The 27,586-nt window shown below is 30.6% G+C and overlaps 4 protein-coding genes and 1 long non-coding RNA gene across 10 annotated transcripts in view; 2 read left to right on the top strand and 3 right to left on the bottom strand.

Moving 5' to 3' along the window:
- Positions 1–15,391, top strand: part of LOC658644 (tachykinin-like peptides receptor 99D) — a 76,746-nt gene extending 61,355 nt beyond the window's left edge. For 4 of the 6 annotated variants that reach the window (XM_064357729.1, XM_015978332.2, XM_008196305.3 and 1 more), the window contains 3 exons: positions 3,290–3,486; positions 8,472–8,614; positions 13,216–15,391. In XM_064357729.1, coding sequence (XP_064213799.1) covers positions 3,290–3,486; positions 8,472–8,614; positions 13,216–13,361 — 486 coding nt within the window. In that variant the 3' untranslated portion in view covers positions 13,362–15,391. Of the gene's footprint in view, positions 1–3,289; positions 3,487–8,471; positions 8,615–8,672; positions 8,752–13,215 lie in introns of all 6 variants that reach the window. The other 2 variants (XM_015978333.2, XM_015978334.2) reach the window with 2 other exon arrangements.
- On the bottom strand, positions 15,384–16,091 carry fh (frataxin). The gene is made up of 2 exons (XM_964794.4): positions 15,700–16,091; positions 15,384–15,653 (listed from the first exon to the last, which is right to left on the bottom strand). Exons 1-2 carry the CDS (start codon positions 15,973–15,975, stop codon positions 15,405–15,407), a joined length of 525 nt encoding a protein of 174 aa, XP_969887.1. The 5' UTR covers positions 15,976–16,091; the 3' UTR covers positions 15,384–15,404.
- A 244-nt stretch (positions 16,092–16,335) lies between these two features.
- On the bottom strand, positions 16,336–25,144 carry Adar (Adenosine deaminase acting on RNA). The gene is made up of 5 exons (XM_964730.5): positions 24,926–25,144; positions 20,516–21,010; positions 20,337–20,472; positions 16,597–17,605; positions 16,336–16,551 (listed from the first exon to the last, which is right to left on the bottom strand). Exons 1-5 carry the CDS (start codon positions 24,987–24,989, stop codon positions 16,444–16,446), a joined length of 1,812 nt encoding a protein of 603 aa, XP_969823.3. The 5' UTR covers positions 24,990–25,144; the 3' UTR covers positions 16,336–16,443.
- Positions 25,145–25,324: 180 nt separating this feature from the next.
- Positions 25,325–26,232, bottom strand: p24-1 (p24-related-1). Its single transcript, XM_964662.5, has 2 exons — positions 25,926–26,232; positions 25,325–25,879 (listed from the first exon to the last, which is right to left on the bottom strand). Exons 1-2 carry the CDS (start codon positions 26,079–26,081, stop codon positions 25,406–25,408), a joined length of 630 nt encoding a protein of 209 aa, XP_969755.2. The 5' UTR covers positions 26,082–26,232; the 3' UTR covers positions 25,325–25,405.
- Positions 26,233–26,511: 279 nt separating this feature from the next.
- On the top strand, positions 26,512–27,354 carry LOC135266647 (uncharacterized). Its single transcript, XR_010334754.1, has 3 exons — positions 26,512–26,733; positions 26,780–27,025; positions 27,130–27,354. It is a non-coding gene; the product is annotated as an uncharacterized LOC135266647 (long non-coding RNA).
- The last annotated feature ends 232 nt before the right edge of the window (positions 27,355–27,586 follow it).

Raw genomic sequence — 27,586 nt, 5'->3', positions numbered from 1 at the left:
TTGCGAAATTAGGGAAAGATGTAAATAATACTCGGGGCACTATTTTTAAACTTTGGCGATTAGGCGTGGACAAAGCACAAACAACGGCTTGACATTTTCGAAATGAAAAAACAGGGATCAGTGCGACTCAATAAAGGATTTAAATTGGATCAGAGAGACGTATTTAAGATTAAATTTGTCGTTGTGTTTGGGAGGGATATTGGACGAAATGAATTGCAGCAGCTTTGACAAATTTTATAAATCTATATTTATTTCGTTGCAAATTTATGAAACACACTGAAATACAAATGCGAAGAAAAATTCATTTTCGATGATGTCATTATTACAGTTTTCAGAACAAACAGATATATTCTTGAAACTTGAAATTAGAAAATTATTACTATGCAAATATAGCAGTGTTCATGCAGTTAAAAAGCATTAAAAGTGTATATATACACTATTTTCAAAATTACGCAAACTTTACTATACGTTGCAAAATTGGTGGATGCGCCGGGTTAATATCATAACTATTACGAATTTTATTGCTTTGTTGTTTTAATTTGTTATAAAACCATTCTAGTTTATTAATGTACAGTCAAATTTTACTTGATAATGTCTGTTTTAAAATCTAAAATGTAAAAATTTGTTTATTGCACAATTACACATACACAGCCAAAAAATTAACTAAAATTGAAAATGTAGTATGTAGTGAAAAAGTAAATAATTTGTTTCATAAAATCGGTTATCAAAAAAATTAGAGAATGTTATGACAATCCAAAATGGTTATTAAATTAAATATTATTTGATTGAAGAATATTTTGAAAATATTATGCAAATACACAAAATTGAAGTGTTTATACAACTAGCAGGCATTGAAAGTGTTTATCTACATTATCTTAAAAATTAAGGCAATTTTACAAAACATTGTAAAATTGGTGGATGCGCCGAGTTAATATGTATTATTTTTTACTTATTTTACTGCTTTATGGTTTAAATTTGTCTTGTTTTTTAAATACCTTTCAGCTAATTAATAAATATTCGAATTTTGTTTTATAAAACCTGTTTCAAACACGATTGTTGCTCAAAAACAGCCAAAAAATAAAAATTTTATATGTAGAAAAAAATAATTAATTTGCTTGTTTATCAAAAAAACCAGAAAATATTGTATATTAAATTAAATAATATTTGGTTAAATTACAAAATTTTGTAAAATTGGTGGATGCGCCAAATCAATACACAACTATTGCGAATTTTATTATATTGTTGTTATGTTTTGTTTTATTTTTTAAATACCTTTTAGTTTATGGATATATAGTCAAATTTTTTTTATATCTTATTACTAACACAACTATTTCGAATTTCATTATTTTGCTGTCTTAATTTGCTTTATTTTTTTAATACCTTCTCGTTTATTGATGTGTAATCAAATTTTATTTTACAACATCTGTTTTGCAGCACGATTATCAAAGATAAACAGACAAAAAATAAAAGAAATGTAGAAAAAAAATAAGTGATTTGTTTTAAGAACTTGGTTAACGAAAAACAAAGAATGCTATATAATCTAAAGTGATTAAATTAAATATCATTTGAGAAAAAAATATACGTATATTAAAAAAATTAAACAATGCAAAAGTGGTGAATACGCTAGATTTAAAACACAAATCTTGCAAAATTTTAATTACTAAAAAAATACACTGTCCTTAGTAGTTTAAAATCATATTTGAATTTATTTTGCTTCTTAGTTTTTTGGTCAAACTCATTTTGTAACATTTGTTATTTTGTGATAAATTAAAATTTAAAAACTGCAAAATCTCTTTAACCGTAATTTAAACCTACTTTAGTTCCTTAATTCTTTAATTAAGAGAATTGTCGTTTCTAAAACTCTGTCACCAAAAAAAAACATTTAAAATGTAAAATTGGCGGATGCGCCAAGATAAATTAAAACTTGTTAAATTTAAATTGTTTAATATTCATGCAAAAAACTCTTAAAGATTCCAAAATGAGATCAAAATTTCTTACATTTGATGAATACTATCTAGTTTTAAACCTAAAAATGTAGATCAAAACATTGTTTGTGACAAGTTAAATCTTAAAAACTAAAGTTTATTGTCTAACATATTTCTAAAAAAACATATTACTATTCAAAAACAACCAAATTCAGTTAATTTTTAATGCTTAATGGTGGTTAAAATATGTGCATTTCTTGATGAGATATTTATAGAAAATATTTGTGAGATTAGCGTAAACATATTATAAGATTAGAAAACTAGTCAAAAATTTATAAAATTGATCGATTCGCTTGGCTAAGTATAAAGTTAAATTTGAATTAATAAACTATTTCAAAATAAACTATGATTAACAGCTATTTTTTATATTATTATTTGATTGTATTAACATTTTCTAGTTTTAAACTCATTTATTTTAAGTTGAAATTTAATTTAAGTTTAAGTTGAAATTTATTTCGTATATCATTTATTGATACTTACATTTTTAAAACTGTTAATACACCTTGCACCTTGGTTGAAAATCATTATAATTTCATACTTACAAATATTTTATAAAAACCTAATGACTACACAAAAATGGCTAAAAAATATTAAAGAGAAATAATAAAGATAGTGAAAATAAAAAAGTAATAGTGTTGAAGTCAGTTTCTAATTTAATCAACCCCAATCTAAAAAACGTAAATTATTTATAAAAATAGTGTTGTTTATTTATATATATTAAAATATAAGCCTACATTATAAAATATAAAAGGTTGTAAAATTGGTGGATGCGCCGGGTCAAAATAAAACTGAAACTTGATAACTTTATAACTAAAAAATTAAATCCAAAACTTATTAGACAATTTTATTTTTGTGATAAAACAATAGGCTTGACCGTATATTTTAAATTTACGAGAAAGGTTTTTGACCTTATTTGAGTGCACCCAAGAAACAAATTGTATGCTATTTCTAGTCTGGAAGAAACCAAACAATTTCTCAGCTCGTGTATATTTTTCCAGTATTTATTTCTCGCAGTTTCGCTCACTTTCCCATTAAAACCTCTCAATTTTAATTAAAATCGCTGGTTCCATCAACTTGTTATTCCCGTTCTGTTAATACTCTAATCTGAAAGGAGTCATGAGCTTGCATTTCAAGTCTTGCCAAGTAACAAGCTACAATAAATTACATGTCAACTCGTAACGACCAAACTTTACAAGTTTTGTAAATTTTCCATCTGAATAATGCAAAATGTGACAAAGTAACACCCTCTATTAGCCCCAACAAGTGATTTTTCCAGCCCACTTACCACTTAATTTTCATTTCAGGTTGTGAAAATGATGATGGTCGTCGTGATTATTTTCGCAGTGTGCTGGCTTCCATATCACCTTTACTTCATCGTGATATCGTATTTTCCGGAAATAACAAACTCGACATACATCCAGGAAACGTATTTGGCCATTTATTGGTTAGCCATGAGCAATTCCATGTACAATCCGATTATTTATTGCTGGATGAACGCCAGGTAACTGCATTTCAATTTTCAGGCCCCGATTTTGATATTTTTTTCGCGTGACATGAACACAGCACCACGTCATTGTGGCCCTTTTATTAATCTCCCGCGCTCCAGGGGGCGCCACCTGGCAGTGAAATATGCGCCTTAAGACACCACTAATTGAATTTCGGGCGCACTATTTAATCAACTAATTTTTCCCCTAAACCGGTTTCGTAAAGCACCAACTTCCGATAAAAAGTCCAATTGAATGCTCTGAATTTCAGCTTTGACTTTAAGTTTAATTGAACCGATTCAAACTTGATTTATATAAAAGTAAAATGTCGGAATAAAGTTCAATTCGATACAAGTTTCGCTCCAAGTTGTGTGTTTACCGAACAAAAATAAAACTTTCATCCAAAGCTATCGACAAATATTGCGTGTGGGGAAGTTTTGATTTAATTATGAATGACGACCAGCTAATTAGAATTAAACTTTCTGGAAGGTTTTATTCATCTAATTAGACTAATTGTTACGTTCGTGGAAAATTCGCAATTTTAGTGTAATGAGTGCTGCATTTTTTTCCCAAACTCATCAGAACTGTTATTAGGTGTCGCTTTGATTCAACTGCAACCGAATTTAATTTTTGATTAAAATGGGAAAAACGCTATTTGGACACTGATGGCATTTTCTAAAATAAATAAAAATTTGAAAAATGTTGCTAAAAGCGTAATTTAACTTTCAGCATGTTCTCGAGGAAGGTATGTGTCAATATCAGTGACTGCAAGTCCTGAAATAGTCAAACAGTGGAAACTTGCCCTGAGATTGGGTTAGTGGAACACTAACATGTTACATAAGTTCGGTGTATAATAGAAATTGGAGCTTTTGCAAAAACTAAAACAATCATTTATTTATGACCTATTTGTGTTCACCAATTCCGAATATAATAAAAATTTATTGATTATCTGTCACACTTGGTATTTCGAAACGACAGTCAATGGTTTTTATTCATTTTCACACTTTCGTTCTCATAATTGTTAATTTCATACAAAACCCTTGTTCGTGCCCAAAACAAACAGTACCTACATAAACACAGATTAAAAAATCAACAAAAAATTGGAAAAACAAAATTTACGATTGGAACCATTCCATTTACCTAAAAATATTCATTTTTAAATTCTTAATAACCTCTGAATATTATTTTAAATTTTATATCTTTTGTGAGTCTATAGAGAATAAATAAAATAATGTAGTTCCACTTTTAAACTAGATATGGTCAAAAAAATATTAAATAAAGAAATAACAATAATTATTTTAACTGAAAGTTTTGCAAAATTTGGAGCTTTTTGACAAATATGTATTACATTTTAACAATGACAATATTTTTTCATGTGGATACATATAAAATAAAAAACAAAATAAAAAAAACTACAAAAAACTGTTAAACCAAACTTAATTATTTGAAACTAAATGTGTCATAATTTTGCGATTTTCTCTAGCAGAATAAACAAAAAAATCTTCTTTTTTCTTTACTTTATAAAGCAAAAATCTCATTCCAATTAATGTCATAAAAATCCGGAAAAATTTTTTTTGTTTGAGCCTAAAAATTAAAGATTATCTAGTTTTGTCTATACATAATAATATTATATACATATACTATACTAATGTACAACACTTTTGACCTTTTCTCACTCAAGTAAAATGGTCAATATGTCTTTCTTTGTCACATTCTAAATATTTAATTTTACATAAAACAAAAATAAATTACATTTAAACAATGTTCGCTTATCTAGTCACCTATGACATTTAAATGTACCTAATGTGGCGCTTAATTTAAATTGTGAACGCCGTCAAAATGACAAATCCGTCACAATAATGCAAAAAGACTTCAAATCTAAAAAAGAAAGAATACACAATAACAAAAATTACGAAAATATAAAACACAAATTAAGACAAATCCTATAGTATACTTCAAACTTTGGACGAAGCAGTACATTGGCGACCTTAATAAACAACCATTTTTGAACACTTTGTATAGCATATTTTCGGATAGACGGAGTCATAAATAATAAAACTAATTAAAAAATATAAAAAACTTAAAACTTATAAAAAACATTTTAAAAATTTCGATGTCTTTACTATAAAAAGTAAATAAAAACAAGCAAATAAAAAAACCTCCAAAAAAATGTAAAATAACATTTACTTCTGGAACCAAAATGTAATCATAGTTTTAAAATTATGTGTTAACAGCTGTTTACAAATAAGAAATAGGCCTTTTGTGTCCTCACTCTGTTGAAATGGAAGCTAAACTCTAAACTAAATTAAAACCACTAAATGTTATAATGTTTCATATTAAAAAAAATAACAATAAAATATATATGTATATTACCATATTTTCGGAATGACAGAATTTTAAATAAAAAAAAATTCAAATTAAAAAAAACAACACAATTATTTTAAAAACGTTGAGAACCTATTCACTGGACAAAGTAAATAATAGTTATTTATTCGACGAGTTTAAGTGTAAATCGGACGCTTTATTTTATGTGTAGATTTGTAAACGTCGAGTGATAACGAGAGGTTTATCATCCACGAGGTGAAACAAATAAACCGATTTACATGAAAACGTGTTGAATACAACATTTTATTTTTTGAATTAGACTCAACAAGACTTAAAATTGCTTTAAATCTGTTAAAAATAATCTGACGTTTCGTATTGATAAATGACAAACAGTTGTCACAACTTCCTTATTCGGAAATAAAATTACCGTTGGGGGCGCCACTGAGCTAAATCGAAAACAGTAACTATAAATGGCGGGAAAATGTTTATTCGGATATTTTGAGCGTTGTACGCATTTTGGGGCTTCACAATTATTGCATTGCCTATGCGGAATGATTATTGCATCTTTGATGCAAGAAACTTATGTTGACAAATGAGAGATGACGAGGAAAACACGAATAACGAATGACTGTTTGGTTCACTTTCTTTATTGGAAAATTACTACAAAGACATTGAAAAGCCTACCTTTTGGCATAATTTACGTTTAAATGTATCAGCAGTTGTTAATCTTTATTGTAGTTTTGCAGATTTACCGCAGCATTTCATGATTTTTTCATTGGAAAATTCTAACCTAAAATTCACACACTTCACAATTTATTGGTTTCTTGAGCCAAACTTTGTATTCGCTGTGATCCATTACTTATAATCTTTAATTAGACAACTGTTTAATAACACTTTGTAATCAAAATTTAAATATTTTTCACTTTTTATCCACTTTCAAGTTCCAACAATAAACATTTTATACCACGAAAAACTACAGAACCAAAGTCAACGCTAGTTTTTACCACCACGTATTTTCAAAGTGATTCTTTCTATTGTAAGTAATTAACACTATACACGCAAAATTGTTGAACAATTCATTAAATGTCAGTTAAATGTGGAATTTTTACTGTTTTCGACATAGTTCAAAAGTCATCACCAGAGGGCGTCTAGTTAATTTTATTTCTGAATACAGAAATAAAAAACGTAAATTTTGACAGGTTTAGAGAATAAAATCAACAAATAGTGTAAAACAAAATTTACTTTAGACACCAAAAGTGATCATAATTTTGAAATTCTGTGTTGCTTACAAATTAAAAAATCGTTCTTTTGTGTGCACTCTGTTTAACAAAACAAAAAAATAGAAAAAAAATTAACACAAATTGTAAAACAAAATTTACTTATAACACCATATTAATGTAATCAAAATTTTGAAATTCTGTGTGAGAAATTTGCTATTTACAAATAATAAACCGTCTTTTTGTACGCTCACTCTGTTTAACAAAACAAACAAAAATATAAAAAAATAACACAAATTGTAAAACAAAATTTACTGGTAACACCAAATTAATGTAATCAAAATTTTTAAATTCTGTGAGAGAAAACAGCAGTCTACAAATAAAAAATTCTTTTGTGTGCACTCTGTTTAACAAAACAAAAAAAAGAAAAAAAATTAACACAAACTGTAAAACAAAATTTACTTAAAACACCAAATTAATATGATCAAACTTTTAAAATTCTTTGTGAGAAAACTGCTATTTACAAATAATAAACCATCGTTTTGTGTACGCTCTGTTTAAATTCAAGCTAAAATCTCGTCTAAATTAAAATCAATAAATATTATTTATAAAGTTTTACAAACATTTTTCTTGTTTGTGCCTAAAAATTGATGAGATTTGGCTTTGTCTACGGTTTTGAAAGAATCTCTTTGGAATAATATAACAGTAAGTGAACCAGAATGACTATAAATAAATTTAACAATATAAAAAACTAAAAATATAAAAAACAATAAAAAAAATTTCGTGTGTTTCACTATACAAAGTGAATAAAAACAAATAAAAAAAATCAACAAAAATTGTAAACAAAATTTACTTCCGTCACCAAATGTGCTCATAATTTCAGAAAATTCTGTGGAAGAAAACAGCTGTTACAGATGAGAAATGTTTTCTGTGTGCTTTCTGTTTAAATTCCAGCAAAAATCCCATTTTTTACTTTCCTCGTTTCTTCTTCGCCAATATTGATAATGCGGCCCCGTATCCCATAATCTACCCCATCTAAGAAAATACCCTCATCTCAAACCTCGTAGAAATAATCTCCCTCGACCTTCCCCCGTGTTCAATACCTTCACGACGTTGACGTATCGACGCTTCACGCACGACTTGATAGATTAGGTAAAATGTTTAAGCTCTGTGGTAATTACACCCAGCACCCCAAGACCTCCAACGGTTTAAAAACCCGCATTATAAAAACCTCCCTCATTTCCGGTCGCCAACCGGATTTAATCAGAGCACAATTTGTCGATATAATACGTTTATGGGACGGTATAAGTCGCAGCGAGACCACACCGGAAATTGGGACACTTTGTCCAAGCTAAAAGCTCCACAAGGGTGTGCAAAATATTGTTGCCGATTTATTTCCAACCAAATTCAGTCAGCAGAGCTTTATTTATTTTAAGCTTTGGCGTTTTATTTGATTTCAGATTCCGGCGGGGCTTCAAGCAGTTTTTCTCCTGTCTGCCGTTCATTCACGTAAGTCCGGGAGCTTTGACCCGGCGCGAGGTCCTCACCAGCCGGAGACGCTCCTACTCCGGCTCCCCGGACCATAACCGGATCATCCGGAACGGTTAGTATCCCGTTAAAGTCCCGAACGAAATTAGATGCGAATCGTATCGAAATTTTAGGAAGAAAAGACGAACGCGCCACTAAGTGGACCACACAGAGGTCACAGAGGTGACGAGGAGTAAGATTTCAGTGTGAAGGGTGAGTTTACTGAAATTTCGTTGCCAAAAGAAATTTAAGTAAACTTGCTCGAGTCGGTTATTTCGCTCCGTATTTTTGTGCAATAAACTTAGATGGATTATTCCCCAAAAGAAGTAAGTTTCAAAGGTTGTAAATGGTTTATTTCGTTTTTATAGACTTCGACTTCTTTACTTTTATTGCGGTTCGATGCTGCGTTAGATACCGACGGCCTTTGATATCTAATGAATTAATGTCTTTGGGGGTTTCCATAGTTGGAGGATTTTCGTACGGTTCAGTAACCTGATTTCGTATTAATGGAAAAACTTGAAATCAACCTAAATGGATTTTTTTAATCTAATCTCTGACCTTTCGACTTTACAAATTCTCCCGGAAAATGGGTCTGAGAGCGGTGCATGTCAGTGTCAGTCTCTTGAAAGTCGGAGTCCTGAAACTGAAGCCAAATATGCCGCAGCTTGATTAACTCCGCAGATATTTTCAAACAGTAAATAGTTAGCAAGTTACGTTATTACAACAATGTCAAAAATTGCAAATTGATTTATTATTTTTTGTCTCCACCAAACCGGCAAAATAAATCTCACTTCTAGGGCGTACATCATTTTTGACATTTATTAGCTTTATTTAAATTTATAGTAGAGCTGGTTAACTATTTTTTTATATTTTTTTGCAGTATTATGTCGATTGTAACACCTGGCCAGTTTTTCATTTTTGTTTTAAAATAATAAGAGTCACTAAGGATATTGTTGTGTTATTTAATTTGATCAGTCAGGGAAAATTAAAAAAAACTCCGACACTCAACAACCGGTGAAAATAAACTGAATCCGTAGCTTTGAACGTTTTTGGGGCCCAAACCGTTAAAGACAGCAACAAGGTCTCCTAGATTTTTTTGTAGAAAATTTAATTTTCTACAAATCTTTTTGATACTTCTTTCTTGTATCTTTAAAATAAAAAGTAAATAAAAAGATCTCGTAATGAAAAATGTTTATTGATTTATTGAACAATACACTAAATTATTAAACCAATATACAGTTCAAATTTTATTTTGCTGAACATTGGTGTTTCCAGGAACTGATTGCAATGCACTGACATAGACTTTTTAAAACTGAATATAGGATTACATAATAATAGTATGTGTGTTATATGATCTTCAGTAAAATAAAATCCTTAGTGTATAATTTTTTTATTGAAAAACTAATTTTTGACCAAATAGTTTTTCTCTTCTAGTCAGACTTTACAGGACCTATCCCTTTTTATAAAAAACTCTTCAGAAGAATAAATATTTTGATGATTTAGACTACTCTCAGAAACACGTGTTGTAAAGAACAAATAAGACAATACTATTTATTTATGAGGTGAGATGTAATATCAAAATCTGTGAATTTTTTAACTCACTTGGAAAAGCCATTTCCTGCTGACCACAACAGCAGATTAGTTTTTATTATTTTAATATGTAATTTAATATTCAAAAAACGATTAATATTTATATAATATAAAATAAAACTGAAGCAAAGAGAATTTGTTCTTCGGTTGTCTTCTGAAACTTATAGTATCAGTTACATATTAATTGATATTATTATACTTGAATTATTTCAGTCAACTTGATTAAAATCTATTGTAGAATAAAATAATACTTAAGTATTATTTTTAATTTATTTAAGAATATCCACTTTATATTGACCATAACAAGAGATATTATTATACACTCTAGTCCGCCAAAAATTACCTTTTTACACCATTACTATACGTGATTACTGATTACTGATTAATGATCATTATAAATTTAATGCTTGGGAATCAAAATATGAGAACAAAAATTATAGAGATGACACATAAACTTTCTTGTGAAATATTTTTATAACTCGTTGATTTCATTTAAACTATAATTTTAAATTTAATGATTGGGACAATAACAATAACAATAACAAACGTAATAGTTTGTTCTGAAACACTTAAAATTATAAAAAAATCTTAGTACAGTTGGATGCTACAATATAATTCAAGAAACAATTTTTCATGAAACATAGTAATAGATTCAGCACGTTTAAGTCTTCATATTCATTTTATTTTTTATATAAAGATAAGTTTTGTTGCAAATCTTATAAATAACATTATTTAAAACGAAAGTTAAAAACCAGTTTTTTTACCAATCTTTAGGTTTATTAATAATAATAGTAATAGTAATAATAATAATAATAATAATAATAATAATAATAATAATAAGCCTATATTAAAAAAAATAAAATATAAATTTAAATAAATATACAAACTCTGTGTATTTTTCACCAAACGAGAAAAACCTGTCTTTTAAAAAACTTTCTTTCAGCTTTCAAGTTTTTATTTTAACCAACATCAGCGAAAGAAAAAGTTTTATAATCTAAAGTAAAAATGTGCGGACATTATTTTTGAAAATCATTATTAATTATAACTCAAATTGGTAAATACAGATCTCTAACACTGCTTTACCAAAAGTATTAAATATAGAAAAAGCTTTTCAGTAAAATACCAAACAAAACATTTTTTTTATAAAATAGCTAATTAAAACGTCTTATAAAATATGAAAAATTAAACTGCCAAATCAGGTCTGACGATGAGTTGGAAATTATTTTTTACAAAATAATTCTAAGTAGGTAATTCTGCGCTAAAAATTGCACACAAAGCTCCATTTACTTTATTTTTTTATGGAGAATGTGCACTTGAAAGTAGACCTAAATTCCTAATCGACTTGTGATTTTAAAATTAAGTTTTATAACGTATTCAGTGTTACAAACTTAATTCTAGGCTCACAGGCTAGTCTAATTAGTGTTGCTTTTTGTTCAAACACCACGCAAAAGAACTTTATAACTAGATTTTACTAGATCTCGCGTTTTAACATCAATTAAAGTTGGTAGCACTGCTATTTATTGTGGTGGCACACGCTTAACTACTCTTGCCACTCTACAGCAACTCATAATTAAGGCGGTCAGTATTAGAGTGACCTAATCCACAAAATTTATAAATTATTATAATCCCATCCCAATTTATTAAATATTGCATTAAACAACAAATTTATTTTCAATTTTTTTCATTTTAGCTTTTAGCACTTATCTGAACTAGCTCTATAAAAATAATAACTAAAATTTAATATTTTTTGAAAAGTGTGTTTGTATGTGGAAGTATTTTGTTTGACACTAACATAATATTAGTTTTTTAAGAATATCAGGGTGATTTTTTAGGGCCTACATTACAATCGTTCTAACTTTTAATATAACTAGAGCTTTAGAATTCTGTATGCGATCAAAATCGACCATTTTGAGTTCAACTAAATTATTTTCAAAATGGCTGAGCTTCCGAAACTACAAAAAATTAGCGCCAAGTTTGAAATTTTAAGTAGTAACTACCTATTTTTATAGCATTTTTAATTTACCTTCTCAAGCTGAGTAAAATTTACCCAAGTTGTTGGTACTTATCTGTCATAGTTTTTGACATGTGTCAAAATTTTTATTTGCAAGGGTTTATTTAAGGTATCACAGCCCTTGAACCCTTTACGATAAGTAAATATTTTTTTTGTATTTGATAACCGAAGGTTTGAGGAGTTTTCCAAAATTTTCGAAATTGTCAACTGACAAAATTCATGGCTAGTACGATTTTTTCATAATGGTTATCAAAAAACTGCTATAACTCAGTTTTTTCAAATAAAACGACCCTATTTTCTTAACGGCAATCGAAAGAACATCAATATTTATGGTGATTTTCTATACCTATTTCTTACAGTTTTTGAAAAAAATCACAAAGAATGGATTTTACTTCGTAATTTTTATAATTAATCAAGTAGACCTTGCCAAATAGTCAACAATTGTCAAACTTTAATAGTTTATTTATTTTTTAACTGGGTTATTATCGAATAAGCAGTAAAACAATAATATTTAATTATGGATTATTACAACTTAGTGAATTATGTAAAGTAACTCAATCAGTCTGCCATCAATGAGTGAAATTGGTAAATAAATATAACATTTCTGTTAATCAATGGCACAATTTTTCGAAAACTTACTCGATTAAAAATGAAAATATTGAATTAGAATTCTGTTTTTGCGATTATTTCAAAAACTGGAAGAGATAGACATAGAATATGTTAATAAAAATCTGCATAAAAATTGATGCTCTTTTGATTGCCATTCTAAAAACAAAGTCACTCCATTTGAAAAAACTGTTTTATAATAATTTTTGAATCATTATTTTCAAAAAAATCATTGTAGCCTTGCAATTTGACAGTTGACGATCGTAAAAATTTGAAAAGAAGAAAAACTTGTAATTTTATTAATTCTTTTAACAAAAATTAACTAGAAACGGATGTATGACCACAAATTTTTTATGCTAGGATGAAAATATTGAATTATCCTTCAATTTTACGACGAAGTGTAGTTTCAAAAATTCGAAATCAGGAATTGTAAAAAATAAAAATGTTATTATGTGTGTTTTTGTTTGCAGGAACCATTCGCATGAACTACATGACTCGCCCCAGCCCCACGTCGTCGACCAACACGTGCTACTCGAACCTCCCCGACGAGTTGGGCTACCACCGTAACCTGGAGGCCCGCCGATGGAAAGGCGAAGAGCTGCGTTCCGTCTCCTGACAAAAGCAGTTGGCCCAAAGCCAGACCGACGACAAGAACTCCATCAGGCAAAGACGCACCTGGATCTAGTGCCAAACCTCGCGGTCCAGCCGACACTTGCCCTGGACTCGCGAGGAAACCACCGAAGAGGTCGACAAAGGCGTCACCGAGACGGAGATGTAGGAAGTGGAGCGGCTGTGACACATCTTGGCGCTAATTTAGATAGAACACAGGGTACTAAGAGTTAATTCGTGACCTCGACTATGACATATCCCATTTATCCGAAGTGTCGTTTCTGTATTCAGCACGGAGGACTTTTTGCCACAGATTCAGAATCACAAATTTTGGAAATATTTCTAACAAACTACAACAAATTGCAGAGATTTTTTTTATTTTTATGATTGCATTTTTTTAATTTAAAAAAGAGATCCCATCTTGTTCTTCAAATTCATTTCAGAAGTTTATCAGTTGGCAACAGTAGTATGTTTGATTTGTAGGCCTTCCTATACAGTGTGTCCCAGCGATTTAAAAAATCCATTATTGATGTCTAAATGTTAGAAAATTACTTTTTTTAAAAGCCGTACTTACATAAAATATTTCCTTTTTTTTCATTTGATTTTACTATACAAGGTGTTTCCTAAATTAGCTACAATACAAACTTCTGTTTTTTCATTTAGAACATCTTATATATTAAAAACTTTTTAACTTCTAATATAGCTAGAGCTTTAAAATTTTTTATACAATCCAAATCGACCATTCTGAGTTTAGCTAAATTATTTTCAAAATGGCTGATTTTCGGAAACTCCGAGAAATTGGCGCCAACTTTGCAATTTTATATAGTAACCATCTATTTATATTGCATTTTTAAATTCGCATCTCAAAACTGAGTAAACTTACCCTAGTTGTAATACTTACCTGTCATAGTTTTTGACGTACGTCAATTTTTTTATACAATTTTTATTTGCAGGGGTTCATATGAAATATCACAGCTCGTAAACCCTTTACAATAAGTGAATAATTCTTTTTGCCTTTGATAGTCAAAAGTTCAAAGGGTCTTCTCAAGTTTTTAAGATTATCAACTGTCAAATTGCAAGGCTACTATGATTTTTTTAATAATGTGATGATAAAAAAATGGTTATAAAACAGTTTTTTCAAATAAAATGACCTTGTTTTTTCAATGTCGATCAAAAAAACATTAATTTCTATGCATACTTTTATTAACATGTTCTATATTTAACCGTTACAGTTTTTGAAATAATAAAAAAAACAGAATTTTAGCTCTTTATTTCCATTTTTAATCAAGTAAACTTTTGAAAAATACGATAAAATTGTGCTATTAATTAAAAAAAATGTTGGATTTGTTCATCATTTTTATTCAAGAAGTTCAAAATTTTTAATAAATATTAAATACAAGATTTTTTGGAAAAAAATATTAATTTTCCAATAATTTAAGTCAATAATAATGGATATTTTCAACTCGCTGCATATCTGCTCCTTAGTCCTCCGTAGTATTAAAATAGGATTAGATTAGAATTGTTAGAATTAGGGAAAATTGACGACTGTCCTAGTAGATGGCAAATCATCTGTCGGGAAAACACAAACGCTTTGAAGTTTAAGCCAATCAGCTTTAAGTGTTTATTCCTTTAAAATTCCAACCCTAACATTTCAACTGTACTGTAAAAAATTAAAAAATCGAACGTCTTAAGTAATAAACGACACTGTGTGACCAAGCATGTGATATAATTAGATATTTTTAAAACTAAAAGCAACTAATTTATTTTCCTTGTACATAACTGTATGTATAACTGTTGTAAATATACTTAAAATAAGTGTAAAAACATATACTAGCACCACTCCGTTTAAGAAGTGCCATGTTTTCAATTAACTTTTCATTAGTGTCTGCACTTTTAAATTAAGTTGGCAACGCTGTAACGTATGACGCTCGACAATCGTTGCCAACGTAAATTCAAAATCATAAGCTAGCCACTTGAAATGAAAAATTGATTGAGAGCGAGGTATTTGAACTAAAAATAAAACATGTAATCGATGTATTTATCACTTTTATTACAACTTCCCATAAGAACAATCGGCAAAATTAACATCAATTTTCACAATCCTCGATATTTCATCCTGTAACAGCCTATGCAACGTCCTCCCGTCATGTTTATACACCCAACTCTGGTCCCTGACCACAAAATCATATCTTTTAGGCCCCGAGACGGGCGAACTCAGCCAAATTTGCCGGTTCGGCGACTGTCTATTAATCACATAAGTCCCATATTCCGGCCCTAAATTAACAGTCAAAACGCCACTCTGCAAAAACACTTTTAAAACAAATCAAGCCGAGGGAACCCCCTACAGTGTATGCCACATCGGCTGTTTTTAAATTATCCGCTTCTTCGACGATTTGCTCGAAATATTCGGTCAGAGATTCCAAAGTCTCGTCGCAGGCTTTCTCAAACGTGGAGGCGTCGACTTCGAGGGGCTGCGTTGAACATAACCTAAAAACAAGGTTTGCACTATTTTGGACGTTGGGGGCCCTTAACACTTGAATTGTGCAACTGTGTAAGTGCCTAAAGTGCGCAAAAGGGGCTAGGGCCCGACCGGCCCGAAAAAACGACCGGAAAGCAAACATTTTGACAACTGGAAGTGAGGTTATGTAACGGAGTAAAGTGTGTTTATTGTTCCACAATTACATAATAAAGCATTTTTTGTATTTATAAACTTGTTACTAGAAAGTTTGGGCTCTCATTTCTTTGTTATGCGACCATGGACTAACATTTCAGGTGTTTTTTTTCATACAGGATGAGCCCAAATAACTGTTTCGGTTGGTAACACTTGGTGAGAAATGCGCCAAAACAAATCGTTTTAAATCAATTTAAATCCAAGCAATTTACTAATTATTAGGAAAAAAATGCGGGAATATTGAGCTTTGCACTTTTAATCGACCGAGAAACACTGACGACTAAAGGTTTCAAAAGAAAGACAGTTATGGTTTGTTAAAATTATTTTAATTCCTAGAATAAAATTCATAGACTTATGAAGTCAAAAATTAAAATATATTCTGTAAAAATGACAGAAGTAAAATTTGAAAATTAGTGACCTAGTCGTTTCCCTCCCTCAATTCGAACATATCCTGTTCCATGGGTTTGGAAATCCAATTACCCAAGCCCGCTTTGAGGAACGCTTCGTACAAATTGGTTTTGGCGGCCTGAAACACCCGTCTAGCATACATTATTTTTTCTACTGATCCTACCTTATACGAAGCTACGGCGTCTTTAACGTCACAATAAAGGCTCGGTAAATTTTTCTCAATCTCAGTCACACTTGAGATTCTCCCAACTAATCGCGCAAACCTCTTCATCAACTCGACTTTGCACAATTTCGAAAACCCATTTTCGGGTTTTCCCACCGTTGTATTAACAATTTCCGGTCTAGAATCACCTTGTGCCCACACCACGGCAAAGTTTGGCGCTTTTTTAGGCTGCCGTGTCTCACTCGAAGTCAGTAAATACATCGAGGGGCGGTTTAGCCGAAATGGGGGCGGTAGGCCTTGAATCGTGTTCTCAATCCGGCCACAGAGGGCTCTGTACATGTGCGCCTCGCGCATCAAGCTCCCCAAAACGATGGATTTGAGGTAAATCGGTTCGATGAAATGGGACAGGAGGGCCCCCTGTACCCCCACAACGTTCCAGCGACAGATCTTATCCGAGCAGGACATGGTTAGGAGTCTCTCCCCTTGCAAAATCCCGTCCCAGGTTTGTATCAAACTCCCGCTGGCTTTGACGGGGATTGTGCCCTCGCCTGACTCGATTTTGGTGCGCAGTTGCCCCCTTGAGCAGCGATTGGGGTGCTTGTCCACCGCCTCGCTCTCCTCATGGGGGCTGAAAATGCGCGCGTCGCCGCAGGGGGCTGTGTTGATGTACAGGTGGAAGTCTAGACCCGGTTTGAGTTTGTAGCCTTTGCCGTCTTCACGTTGGGTGAAGATTGATTTTTCGGGCTGTGAGTTTGCAATGAGCTCGAGTTGGTCGTAGAAGTAGGTGATGAGACAACGGCGGGAGAGGATTTCTGCGTGCATGTCGTTAAGGGAACACCCGTTCATGCTGATGTGCTCGCCGGAGATGCATTTTGTGCCGGTGGTCACTGAAATTATTTCAGAGTCGTGGAGGGACGTTGAACGGGTCATTACGATGCCCGAGAGGACTTTGCGTTTGATGTGGGTGGGGTCGGTGGACATGAGGGCTTCGAATTTCTCTTGGATTAATCTGTTAACATCGATAGATTAAAAATAGTATATTATTATACAAGTTTTATAAGAGTTTTGGAGCACGACGAAGGAGTGCTCCAGTAGAGTTAGTGCCACAATTAAATTAAGTCTTATAAAACGAGTGTAATATACTATTTTTTTTTCTACTTTCTATTTTTGTTGTTTGTTTTTGTTTAGTTTAACTTATCAAAATCTATTAACTATTTTCCAAAGTAGAAAAAAACTTGAGATTGTTTTAAGTATTCGGCTAAACGTTTAGAGTAAAAAGTTAATACAAAGGACAGAGATGACAGTTCCCAGAAACATTTGAACAAAACGACACATTAAATTTGAATTCCATAGTCGTCTTGATAAACAACCATTTTTGAACACCTTGTATTATCCTATGTTCAGTTTTAAAAAATCCATAGAAATTTCAATGTTCAGCAAAATAAAATCTTACAACATACGTTGTTACTAACTATAATCGCTTTGGAACAAAAACAATGTCACAACAAAATAAAAGACAAATAAGAAAAAGGAAAACAAAACACAATTTAATAATGAAAAAAATATATGAAGCAATTGCACATAAAACAACTGCAGGTAGGTACCTAATTAATAATAATTCCAGAGGCAACCTTGAAAGCTTGCACTTTGTTTTTGTAAAACATTATTGCATAGCACTTGCAAGTTTTAATTTTGTTATTTAAAAAAAAACACAATATTAACTGTCAATTGCCTTACTTCAAGCACTTCTAGTGGTTTATTTGAGTCAGAAACTTACTATTATTTCATCAAGACAACTGGAAAATGTTCAAAAAGGAAACAGTGAATGTTACCTAAACAATAACAAACAAGAAATATAAAAAATATTATATTGAAATCAATAATTTTAAAAATTCATATTACTCTGTTTTTTATTTACTTGTTTATTACTGCATATTCACATACGTAATTGCAACCAATTCTAAGTGACTCTTGAGCCAAAATTTACTTATTTAGAAAAATTAAAATTTATTGAAAATTTTATATAACTTACTTTAAAACATACTACCAAATAAAAAAGTAATTTTTCAAATAAAAAATAATTACGCTTGCAATTTATCGCCACATATTCTGTGTTGATAAACATCCGTTTCAATTACAACATACAAAAGATGACTGACTGCTAAAAGTATTTTTTACTGTTTCTCAAGAACTAAAAGTCACAGAAATCAGCAATTACGATTAAATAGGTACTTGGTTTTTTTTCACTATATAGGGTGATTTATTAAAAACGAGCCACCCTAAATATCTCCGAAAATAAACAAAAAATTAGAAATTCGTAATAATAAATATGAATTAATAAAAAATATTAAGATCAAGAAAACTATTAAATGGTCTCTAGTATCATTCCAACCAGACGATACTTAAATGATGAGCAAAAAATTCTTTTAAAAAATGTTGATATCGCTGAATTTATAGTGTTTATTTAAATTAATAGTTTTTATTTTATTATTTTTTGGGACTAGCGACAATTTTTTTTATTAATTTTTTTACGAAAACAACCACATGTTCTAGTACCACGTAAGAAATTTTTTTGCAACGACTTTATAGTATTTTTTACTATTTCTCAAGAACTAAAAGTCACAGAAATCAGCAATTACGATTCAATAAGTACTTGATTTTTTTCACAATACCTCAGGGTGATTTATTAAAAACAAGCCACCCTAAATTTCTCTGAAAATAAACAAAAAATTAAAAATTCGTTATAATAAAAATGAATTAATTAAAAATATTAAGATTAATAAAACTATTAAATGGTCTCTAGTGTCATTCCAACCAGATGATGCTTAAATGATGAGCAAAAAATTATTTAAAAAAATGTAGATGACGCTGAATTTATAGTGTTTATTTAAATTATTAGTTTTTATTTTATTATTTTTTGGGACTAGCGACAATTTTTTTTAATTTTTTTACGAAAACAACCACATGTTCTAGTACAACGTAAGAAAATTTTTTGCACCGACTTAATACTAACTAATAAATTATTTAAATTTAATTACAAATAATTGTAAAAGATTCCGAAAAACTTCGCATGCATAGATAAAAATATAAAACACCAAGTGACTTTTAATGACTGAAACAAAAAATCTATTGGCAACATTGAATTATTAGCCTGTTGTATGAAGACATTTTACCAAACTATAGGGAAAAACCTATTTTAATAAAAATAAATATAGTCAAACTCTTACCAAAATAGGAGCACGCCTTGTTCCCAGAGCACCACAGTTTGGTACATTTCTGAGCACCTTACGGCCGATACTAGGAGAAATATCGGCACCCTTTAGCGAGGCATCGCATGCAGAGTACAACAATTTTCACCGAACAATAAAATTATTATTTATTAAATAAGACAAAAACAAATGAGCGTAATTGTTGTACCCCATCTTGCGGAATAAAACTAAACTACAAATCATCTCAAACTAAGGGGGCTCTAAGAAATATACTAGGCTGGAAAATAACGTTTCTCATTAATTTCCTTCTGAAAAGCTTATTTCAAGCAAATAACATTACCAGTTCCGTGTTAGTCAGCCTTATTATACAATTATTGGTTATAGTGCGAAAACACAAAGTTCGAGGGCTGTCATTATGCAACGAGCGTATGCGAGTTGCATGCCTAGACACCCGAGAATTTTAAGTATTATTCAATTTTTTTTGTCGGAAACGTGCTTAAAATATTACGAATAAAAAAATAAAAGCATTACCTTCCAACATAATCGGCTTTTTCTTGTTCCTCCAACAGCACGCTTGATTTTTGATCTCCATTTAGACTCGTTTTTAAGTTAAGCTTGGCTAAGGCGGTGGTTGCAGCCGCATTTTTCGCTTGTTTTTTACTGGAACCTAAACCCCAGTAACACAAAACCAAAATTACCAAATTAATTACCAGTCCCGATAAATTTTTCGTCCCCAATGGTCACCGTCATCTTAAACCTAGCATACGCACTTCCATCATTCTCCACACACGTATAGACCACATTTGGATAAAGTTCATTCAAGAGCATAACCGGCCCTTTAGTCGCTACTTTTTTCGTGGGCCCTTCTTTTTTCTCGGCTTCGAAGGCATCGCTCGTAAAATCGACATTAGTGCCGTTTCCTCCAACAGCATACGCTGTGTTATTCGGAAACTGGATGAACGATTTTAAGGCCTCTTCGGCCGCTTTACATTTGGCGAGTTTTTTCGAACCGCCAACGCCGTAGTAAGTCTGACCATCCACTTCTACGGCGACTTTGAACAGCGGGGCGTGTGAAGGGCCCCGCTGTTCGATAAAATTGTACTTTAAACCTACTCTTAACTGGTTTAGGACTGAAACGGGGTTTTGGTCGCTCATCAAAGACAAGTCCACTTTGAGCCGCTTGGGCTCCGGAGACGCCATCTCGCCTAAAAATTTAATAACATCCAGTCGATTTTGAATTTGCGCCTATTTTTTTTGTTTGTTTTTTTTTTAATATTTTATGAGAGAGAAAGAGATAAAACTATAATAAAAGCATTTGGCTACATTTTATTCACTTTACCCAATATTCCAAATATTTTTTTTATAATTATTAGGATAATAAGGAAAAAAATGCATTTTTTGAATTAGTCAACTTTGTTTTTAATACTAAAGAGTCATCTAGGAGAATTATAAGCGAAACAAGTATAATAAAATTTGAAAAAAAGCAGTGTAAGATCTTAAAAAAAAGGAATTCTCCAAATGGAAGAAGTGTTTGAAAAATTTTTAGTAAGTTTAAAAAAAAACCTAGAGATATATTGATAAAATACTAATCTAAAGGAGAGTTCAGAAACAGTGCTAAAGAATAATCTAGAAGAGTCCTAAACGAAACTAAAAAAATTTTTTGAAAAAACGTAAAATAGAAACTAAAAAAAAATGGAGAATGTCGAAGAGGTGTACAAACAATTCGATACAATAATCTAGAAAAAATTTCTAAAAGAATCTGGAGATGTTTTTATTTAATATAAATCGATATAAACTAAATTTATAATTTATCTGGATTCTTATGTAGAATTCTATATTCTTCTAAAGCCATTTGCAGATCTATAAAAAATTTGGACTTTAGAAAAAATCAGAAAAAAATCTTAACAAAATCCTGAGACAAGTTCTGAGACAATGTTAAAAATAATTTGGAAACATTCTAAATGAAACTATCCAAGAATTTTGAAAAGACGCATAATAGGATCTAAAGAAACATTTAAAGAATGGAGAAGTGTTTATAAAATAATTTTGAGTCAAGAAAATAATAATTATTGTAAAGAAACAGGTAGAGAAAAATCTAAAAAAAATACTGAAAATAAGGTTTATAAAATAATCTAAAGAAGAGTCTAGATTCACAGATTTCGTTCCAGATATAAAAACTAGAAACGACTTAAAAAAAAATTAAGGAAAAATCTTAAGAAAAATACAGAAACAATGCTAAAGAATAATCTGGAAGAGTCCTAAACGAAACAAAAAAAAATTTAGAAAAACGTAAAGTAGAAACTAGAAAAAAATTGGAGAATGTCGGAGAGGTGAACAAACAATTCTACAGAATAATCTAGAGAAAAATTTCTAAAAGAATCTGGAGATGTATTTATTTAATATAAATCGATATAAACTAAATTTATAATTTATCTGGATTCTTATGTAGAATTCTATATTCTTCTAAAGCCATTTGCAGATCTATAAAAAATTTGGGCTTTAGAAAAAATCAGAAAAAAATCTTAACAAAATCCTGAGACGAGTACTGAGACAATGTTAAAAATAATTTAGAGACATTCTATATGAAACTATCCAAAAATTTTGAAAAGACGCAGAATAAGATCTAAAGGAACATTTAAAGAATGGAAAAGTGTTTATAAAATAATTTTGAGTCAAGAAAATAATAATTATTGTAAAGAAACAGGTAGAGAAAAATCTAAAAAAAATACTGAAAATAAGGTTTATAAAATAATCTAAAGAAGAGTCTAGATTCACAGATTTCGTTCCAGATATAAAAACTAGAAACGACTTAAAAAAAAATTAAGGAAAAATCTTAAGAAAAATACAGAAACAATGCTAAAGAATAATCTGGAAGAGTCCTAAACGAAACAAAAAAAAATTTAGAAAAACGTAAAGTAGAAACTAGAAAAAAATTGGAGAATGTCGGAGAGGTGAACAAACAATTCTACAGAATAATCTAGAGAAAAATTTCTAAAAGAATCTGGAGATGTATTTATTTAATATAAATCGATATAAACTAAATTTATAATTTATCTGGATTCTTATGTAGAATTCTATATTCTTCTAAAGCCATTTGCAGATCTATAAAAAATTTGGGCTTTAGAAAAAATCAGAAAAAAATCTTAACAAAATCCTGAGACGAGTACTGAGACAATGTTAAAAATAATTTAGAGACATTCTATATGAAACTATCCAAAAATTTTGAAAAGACGCAGAATAAGATCTAAAGGAACATTTAAAGAATGGAAAAGTGTTTATAAAATAATTTTGAGTCAAGAAAATAATAATTATTGTAAAGAAACAGGTAGAGAAAAATCTAAAAAAAATACTGAAAATAAGGTTTATAAAATAATCTAAAGAAGAGTCTAGATTCACAGATTTCGTTCCAGATACAAGAACTAGAAACGACTTTAAAAAAATTAAGAAAAAATCTTAAGAAAAATACAGAAACAATGCTAACGAATAATCTGGAAGAGTCCTAAACGAAACAAAAAAAAAAATTTAGAAAAACGTAAAGTAGAAACTAGAAAAAAATTGGAGAATGTCGGAGAGGTGTACAAACAATTCTACAGAATAATCTAGAGAAAAATTTATAAAAGAATCTGGAAATAGATTTATTTAACATAAATCAATATAAACTAAATTTATAATTTATCTGGATTCTTATGTAGAATTCTGTATTCTTCTAAAGTCATTTGCAGATCTATAAAAAATTTGGGCTTTAGAAAAAATCAGAAAAAAATCTTAACAAAATCCTGAGACGAGTACTGAGACAATGTTAAAAATAATTTGGAGACATTCTAAATGAAACTATCCAAAAATTTTGAAAAGACGCAGAATAGGATCTAAAGGAACATTTAAAGAATGGAGAAGTGTTTATAAAATAATTATGAGTCAAGAAAATAATAATTATTGTAAAGAAACAGGTAGAGAAAAATCTAAAAAAAATACTGAAAATAAGGTTTATAAAATAATCTAAAGAAGAGTCAAGATTCACAGATTTCGTTCCAGATATATGAACTAGAAACGACTTTAAAAAAAATAAGAAAAAATCTTAAGAAAAATACAGAAACAATGCTAAAAATAATCTGGAGAAATTCTAAACAAAACTATCGAAGAATGTATAAGAAGTGTTTATAATATAATTTTGAGTAGAGTGTAGAAAATATTTCAGATCCAGAAACGGTTTATAAAAGATTTAACGAATAATCTTAAGAAAAATCTAGAGACAAATACAGAAACAACGTTAAAAAAAATCTGCATAAATACAAAACAAAACTATGAAAAAATTTTGAAAATACTTAAAATACGATCTAAAGGAGAATTTAAAAAGTGTAAAAGAAGTGTTTATAATATAATTTTGAGTAGTCTAGAAAATAATTACATATTGTAAAGACTAGAGAAGCATCAGAAGAAGAATTTAAAAAAGATTCTAAAGATGAGGTTTATAACTTAGGATTCGTGCGCCAAAACCCTTATAAAATGAGTATGTTATGCTATTTTTTATACTTTGAGCCTCCCTTTTCTTATTTAAAAAAAATTCTGTCGTCTAGGGAATTTTTTGTCAGTTGGTGACGGTAATAAATAATAATTAATAAATAAAGAAGAAATCGATCGTCCATGGATTATAGTTGAAACTCTTGAAAACTAAATATCCCTAAATTCATTAAAGCACACTGTACTTTAAGGAGTCATGTCATAAACGACGCCTACAGATAGACGTTAATAAACTTAATATAAACGCAAAGTCTAAAGAAAGTCCAGATTTCAGATCTATAAAAGAATCAGAGAACAATCTTAAGAAAAATATACTGGAAGATTTCTAAAAAAACAAGAGAACAAGTTTGAAGACAGTGTTGGCAACACTGGCGGTACTTACCCCGGCCAATTTGGCCACCAAATTTAAAATTCAGCGATTTGTTATTAACTGTATTAATTAATTACACAAACATAATACAATGAAACAACTTGTGCAGTAATGTTGGTTTTTAGCAAACACTCTTCCCATTATTTATGAATTTGTATCGATTACAAAACCCCATCGTGATGAATTGAATTGAATTATTACGCCACAACCTGGCCTTCCTCAAGTTTTTTACCTGTTTCAGGCTTCTGAGCACTCCTTTTAACTGCGCCCCCAGGTTTTTCACAATCATTGGCCATGCTCACAAAAAGTTAAAGTTTGGCTTTAACGTAAAATAACAACTGTTGGGACATTTGTTAACACAAAAAATTTGGTTTTGTTGCAAAACAAATAATTATCTACGGTTAAAATAACCTCAAACTGCATTAGCGCCCCCTAGCAGAATCAATACAAGGCGGCTGTGATATTTAGGAACGAAAAATACAGTCGTCCAGATAAGTTTGTATCAAATGTTTTAAGGCAATAAAACCACTTAATATCAAATAAAACGGCTCAATTTATTGGATTTAGTTTTTACAAGTATTGATAACAATAAGAAGACGGGCAACGTAAAAAAATATGATTTGATCAAAAATTAAAATAAAACGAGAACTGACCCCTGACTTTATTGTATTATATACATAACTGAAATCACAACACACTCAAACAATAAGATTCACTTAATATTGAAGGGCTTTCTCTCGGTGAAAAAGTTTTTGAGAACGAAAACCTGGCCTACTGCTATTGTGATAACAGCGACAGTTTCCATAATCGACCACCAAAGAACTCTCTCGTTCAAATCCTCGGCCCTCTTCCTGCCCTGAGCCTCCCTGAGCCTGTGATGGGTCTGATAATCGAGAATTGTGGTCAAAGCCTTGTGGATGTCCTGAGCCGAAGACTCCATCTGGGTCATGACAGTAACATGCTCGCCCAGCCCAGGCAGCGGCTGCTCGTCCCCCACTTGAAAGTCCATGTAGACCAACTTGTGGGAAAACGTCGAAAACTCGTTACTGAAGCACACGACGTAAACGCCGGTGTGCTCCGCCGTAAATGTGTGCGAATCGAACTGCATTTTGATCTGTTTGTAGATTACTTGCCCACGGGGGTCCTGCAAACTGACATCGACGTCGTACTGACCCCCTGTCACCACCTGGAAGAAAAGTAAATTTTCGGCAATTCCAGCACTTGGAAATTACTTGAAATTCGAGCGTGACGGACGTGTTCTTGTGGATTTCTTGGTGGAAACACTCTTTGGCACTGTCGGGCAATTCGAAAGTCAGTTCGGTGGCATAACTGGTGTACAATGATAACACTAAAATAAATAAGTAATTGTAGCTAATTTGGGTATTCATTATTTCGCCGGTAATTGAAGCACCACACACGTCACTTTTTTATTATCAAATGTTTGGCTTAATTGCGCTAAACATATCAAGAGCTGACATAACCTAACGTGGCAGAAAAAAATTTTGACAAGTGGTAGTGCCACCAATGGCCACTTGCAGCGCTACAATCGATGAATTAAATTTTTTGAATTTTATTTTTTTTATAATTTTTTATACCCTAAACAGTATTTGCTCTTGGCAAACACTTCTATAATTTAACGTAACAACACGCGCTAAAATAAAAAAATTACAACTTAATATTAATAAAACACTTCGAGTTCTATTACTGGTTGCCTAAACAATTTTTTATACAATAATTTCTGAATAATTTAATTTTTTTAACAGTAAGACGTAAGTTACCTTACTTAAATCAGTCCACATTTCAACCTAAAACTTGTAATAAGTAACTCCGGTTAATAATGTTTATATCAAAAGGACACGTAACAATACGTGATAACAAAACTATATTATGCGTCAGTTAGGTTGTACGTTTTTGCTGTTTTTGCTCACATTTTTGCCAAAAAACCGCTGTTATGAGCTAACTTTTGCCCTAGCGTCGGGTAAAGAGCAATGTTTTTACGAAGAGATTCAGAAAAATACCGAAACTAGATTTGAATTTCAGGTAATTCCCCCAAATTTGATTATTTGTGATTTACGTCATATTCCAGGTGATTAAAAGGGGTGACCACCTTAGTGACATTATTTTGCTTGACCCCCAACGTCATGTCATCCACCACCAAAGAAAAAAACTGAATGGGGGACATTCCTTTATTACCGAATATTCGGGCACTTATTCTCTTTGTTTCAGTAACAAATTTTTAAATTTTTTTATAAATAATCAAATGGTTTATTTGGAATGGGAAATAGAAAAAGGGCCAATTCCTGGCTTATTAGGAAACGAAAGTTTAACACAGGTAAAAAAAATATATTAAATGTTAAACTATTTTTTTATCAACTCTTTGAAAGAATAAAATAAGACTTTAACAGCAAGGGTAGATAAGAATTTCTTTTTTTTTAGATTGAAAAATCAGCAGAAGCGATTCACCAAACTTTGAAAAAAATTTACAAAATGCAGATTTGGAGCAAGTGGCGTATGAGTGGCGCAAAAGCGAGATCAGAGGCGTTAAATGGAAAAGTGTTTTGGTGGTCAATTTTGGAAACTTGTGTTATTATAATGACAGGTCTCGGACAGGTGCACATCGTGCAAAAATTTTTTAAATAAATAATTATTTTAACTCCTGAACTCCTGTTGTCAAACCCATTCAAATGGAAAAACAAACATTTCAGCCGAAAAATCCGGTTGAGTGACTGCTGATTTCGACTGAATTAAAGTCATTAATGAGCCCGAAGAACAGAAATAACCGCGTAAACAAACCCGAAATAGCCATTCTTTATTCCTTGGCAGATCAATTTCTCATCGACCGACGCAAATTTCCTCAACTTTTGTTGGAAACTGTCAACACAATGCCGAAAAC

The sequence above is a fragment of the Tribolium castaneum genome, chromosome 7 (genome assembly GCF_031307605.1).
Source record: "Tribolium castaneum strain GA2 chromosome 7, icTriCast1.1, whole genome shotgun sequence".
NCBI classification, from domain to species: Eukaryota; Metazoa; Arthropoda; class Insecta; order Coleoptera; family Tenebrionidae; genus Tribolium; species Tribolium castaneum.
Note: the sequence above shows the minus strand (reverse complement) of the source record. Positions and strands in the feature narration are given on the sequence as shown.